The sequence below is a fragment of the Gymnodraco acuticeps genome, unplaced genomic scaffold (genome assembly GCF_902827175.1).
Source record: "Gymnodraco acuticeps unplaced genomic scaffold, fGymAcu1.1, whole genome shotgun sequence".
Classification (NCBI taxonomy): Eukaryota; Metazoa; Chordata; class Actinopteri; order Perciformes; family Bathydraconidae; genus Gymnodraco; species Gymnodraco acuticeps.
Genome location: NW_022990577.1, coordinates 1 through 4,463, shown reverse-complemented (window position 1 = coordinate 4,463; position 4,463 = coordinate 1). Strand labels below are relative to the sequence as shown.

Below are 4,463 nucleotides of genomic sequence, written 5' to 3'. Positions count from 1 at the left end.
ACTCCACTGCAGTTCAGAGGTACATGGTGTACTTCTACTGCACTACATTTCGGAGGTACATGGTGTACTGCACTACAGTTCAGAGGTACATGGTGCACTTCTACTGCACTACAGTTCAGAGGTACATGGTGTACTTCTACTCCTCTACAGTTCAGAGGTACATGGTGTACTTCCACTCCACTACATTTCGGAGGTACATGGTGTACTGCACTACAGTTCAGAGGTACATGGTGCACTTCTACTGCACTACAGTTCAGAGGTACATGGTGTACTTCTACTCCACTGCAGTTCAGAGGTACATGGTGCACTTCTACTGCACTACAGTTCAGAGGTACATGGTGTACTTCTACTCCACTGCAGTTCAGAGGTACATGGTGCACTTCTACTCCTCTACAGTTCAGAGGTACATGGTGTACTTCTACTCCACTACAGTTCAGAGGTACATGGTGTACTTCTACTCCACTACAGTTCAGAGGTACATGGTGTACTTCTACTCCACTGCAGTTCGAGGGTACATGGTGTACTTCTACTCTGAACTGCAGTTCAGAGGTACATGGTGTACTTCTACTCCACTGCAGTTCAGAGGTACATGGTGTACTTCTACTCCACTACAGTTCAGAGGTACATGGTGTACTTCCACTCCACTACAGTTCAGAGGTACATGGTGTACTTCTACTCCACTACAGTTCAGAGGTACATGGTGTACTTCTACTCCACTACAGTTCAGAGGTACATGGTGTACTTCTACTCCACTGCAGTTCAGAGGTACATGGTGTACTTCTACTCCACTACAGTTCAGAGGTACATGGTGTACTTCTACTCCACTGCAGTTCAGAGGTACATGGTGTACTTCTACTCCACTACAGTTCAGAGGTACATGATGTACTTCTACTCCACTACAGTTCAGAGGTACATGGTGTACTTCTACTCCACTGCAGTTCAGAGGTACATGGTGTACTTCTACTCCACTACAGTTCAGAGGTAAATGGTGTACTTCTACTCCACTGCAGTTCAGAGGTACATGGTGTACTTCTACTCGACTACAGTTCAGAGGTACATGGTGTACTTCTACTCCACTACAGTTCAGAAGTACATGGTGTACTTCTCCTACAGTTCAGAGGTACATGGTGTACTTCTCCTCCTCTACAGTTCAGAGGTACATGGTGTACTTCTACTCCACTACAGTTCAGAAGTACATGGTGTGCTTCTACTCCACTACAGTTCAGAGGTACATGGTGTACTTCTACTCCATTACAGTTCAGAGGTACATGGTGTACTTCTACTCCACTGCAGTTCAGAGGTACATGGTGTTCTACTACAGTTCAGAGGTAAATTATGTACTTTTACTCCACTCCATGTATTTAAATCCCTTTAGTTACTTCACAGATGTGGATGAATGATGTGAAATCTAATCAAGTGTTGAATCAGACCTTTAGTTCCACCTGGAGTAAATCCACCAGCTACCCTGCAGTATACAAGAGTACTTTCAAACTAGCTGCACCTTCACCAGCTTTGAGAACACTTTCATGATCAATCATTATAAAACATATCATATATATTATTCTGAAATGGACCAATCTGCACAACGAATACTTTTACTGTCGCTACTTTCACTATATTTTGATGAGAATACTTTATACTTTCACTTGAGGAACATTTTGAATGCAGGACTTTTACTGTAACAGAGTATTCCTACACTCTGGTACTTCTACTTTGACTCAAGAACAAGACCTGAGTACTTCTACTTTTACTCGAGTACAAGATCTGAGTACTTCTCCTTTTACTCAAGTACAAGATCGGAGTACTTCTACTTTTACTCAAGAACAAGACCTGAGTACTTCTACTTTTACTCAAGTACAAGATCTGAGTACTTCTACTTTTACTCAAGTACAAGATCTGAGTACTTCTACTTTTACTACAAGACCTGAGTACTTTTAATTTGACTCAAGTACAAGACCTGAGTACTTCTACTTTTACTCAAGTACAAGATCTGAGTACTTCTACTTTACTTATATAAAAATGCATGCTAATTGTGAAATAATAATAAGCATAGCATTACAATAAAATTAAGTAAAAGAATAAAATATAAAATAAATATATGTATGTGGAATTTCCAGTAACAAGAAGAAGATGTAGCAGCCAGAGCCAGGTATATATTGCGCAGTTATTAACGGTAAAGGGGAGGGAAGAATAGCACACTTATTTAATCCCACCCCTTCTCGCTACTATAGATATATTAATTATTGTTTATAACATTGTATTATTAAATAAAGAACGTCATTGGTGTAACTCCGGGTATCGCCGCTGCATCCTCCGACCAGCAGGGGGCGCAGAGCAACCTGACATGAACACCAGAGAAGAAGAGGCGGAACCACGATGTAAACAAAGCTAAACATCGCCAACTATTAAACATCTGTTCCTCTATTTCCCGATCAATTTAAAACTCTTTACTTTATTGTATATCTCAATCTGACTCTCTTCAACCGGAGCTTAGCATCCCGCGGCTAACCTGTGAGCTAACTGAAGCTAGCGGAGCGGAGATGGATGAAAACAAGGTGAGAAGCTAACGGCTAGCTGAGAAACACGAAGATTATTAACATTTAATTCACTTTTACAGGCTTTTATAAGCAGTCTCTAAAAGTGAATAACTGCTTTATAACTGTAACCCTGTAGTGTGTGGAGCCAACTGTTCGTTAAAGGCTGATAACTGTGACTTTAACGAAGCTAATGTTAGCTTGTAGAGAATATGAGATAACGTTAGCTTCAGATATTTACCTTTATTTCATGTTAAATGACTAGTTTGAATGTTTTACAGGGTGATTCTTTACAGGATGGGAAAGTTCATCTATACAGCTTTATATTTTAATGTTTTACAGGTGATTCTTAACGGATGGAAAGTTCATCTATACAAGCTTTTTATATTTTAATGTTTTACAGGTGATTCTTTACAGGATGGGAAAGTTCATCTTTACAAGCTTTTTATATTTTAATGTTTTACAGGTGATTCTTTACAGGATGGGAAAGTTCATCTATACAAGCTTTTTATATTTTAATGTTTTACAGGTGATTCTTTACAGGATGGGAAAGTTCATCTTTACAAGCTTTTAATATTTAATGTTTTTACAGGTGATTCTTTACAGGATGGGAAAGTTCATCTTTACAAGCTTTTTATATTTTAAATGTTTTACAGGTGATTCTTTAACAGGATGGGAAAGTTCATCTATACAAGCTTTTATATTTTAATGTTTTACAGGTGATTCTTTGCAGGATGGGAAGGTTCATCTTTACAAGCTTTTTATATTTGAATGTTTTACATGTGATTCTTTACAGGATGGGAAAGTTCATCTTTACAAGCTTTTTATATTTGAATGTTTTACAGGTGATTCTTTACAGGATGGGAAGGTTCATCTTTACAAGCTTTTTATATTTGAATGTTTTACAGGTGATTCTTTGCAGGATGGGAAAGTTCATCTTTACAAGCTTTTTATATTCTGTATCGATAATCTGTAATCTAACTAAGGTATCATAGAATATTATAATAACATATATTGATTTCTGTGAGGATTAATACTTTGTTGTTTTTATAAATAAAGGGTTTTATGAGTATTTTTGGTTTAAAATATACATTTTAATTAAACTGACATTTACCGGATTTTCCCCACTTATTTGCTCCTTTTTAAACCCGTTTGAATGCAAAGAGACTCATATTTAGAGACCTTGAAAGTGCTTGAAAATATCTTGAATTGTGATCTTAAACCCTGATTAATGAACACATTATGGAGGATTGATATGATAAATATAACTTCAACATGTTTTATATGTGTATTCAACTTTATTTAGTGCGTTAATCTGATATCAAAGTGTATAACCTCCGTGTGATGCTGGGGTTTCTCAGATGGTGACCGGTAAGGTGAAGAAACCGGGGAAACGCGGGCCGTAAACCGGCGAAGATCGACCTGAAGGCGAAGCTGGAGCGAAGCCGTCAGAGCGCCAGAGAGTGCCGCGCCAGGAAGAAGCTCCGGTACCAATACCTGGAGGAGCTGGTGTCCAGCAAGGAGAGGGCCATCTGCGCCCTGAGGGAGGAGCTGGAGATGGTACCACCTTTATATACTTGATATACTTGATATACTTTAAATTCATGTTTAAATACATCTGGTACCATCAGCGCCCTGAGGGAGGAGCTGGAGATGGTACCACCTTGATATACTTGATATACTTGATATACTTTAATTCATGTTTAAATACATCTGGTACCATCAGCGCCCTGAGGGAGGAGCTGGAGATGGTACCACCTTGATATACTTGATATACTTTCAATTCATGTTTAAATACATCTGGTACCATCTGCGCCCTGAGGGAGGAGCTGGAGATGGTACCACCTTTATATACTTACTTTAAATGTCATGTTTAAATACATCTGGTACCATCAGCGCCCTGAGGGAGGAGCTGGAGATGGTACCATA

The 4,463-nt window shown here is 38.8% G+C and overlaps 1 protein-coding gene across 1 annotated transcript; it reads left to right on the top strand.

Moving 5' to 3' along the window:
• Window positions 1–2,316: 2,316 nt before the first annotated feature.
• On the top strand, window positions 2,317–4,115 carry crebl2 (cAMP responsive element binding protein-like 2). The gene is given in 3 exon segments (XM_034227897.1): window positions 2,317–2,555; window positions 3,896–3,931; window positions 3,933–4,115. Coding segments are annotated over 3 exon segments (234 nt in total). The 5' UTR covers window positions 2,317–2,540.
• The last annotated feature ends 348 nt before the right edge of the window (window positions 4,116–4,463 follow it).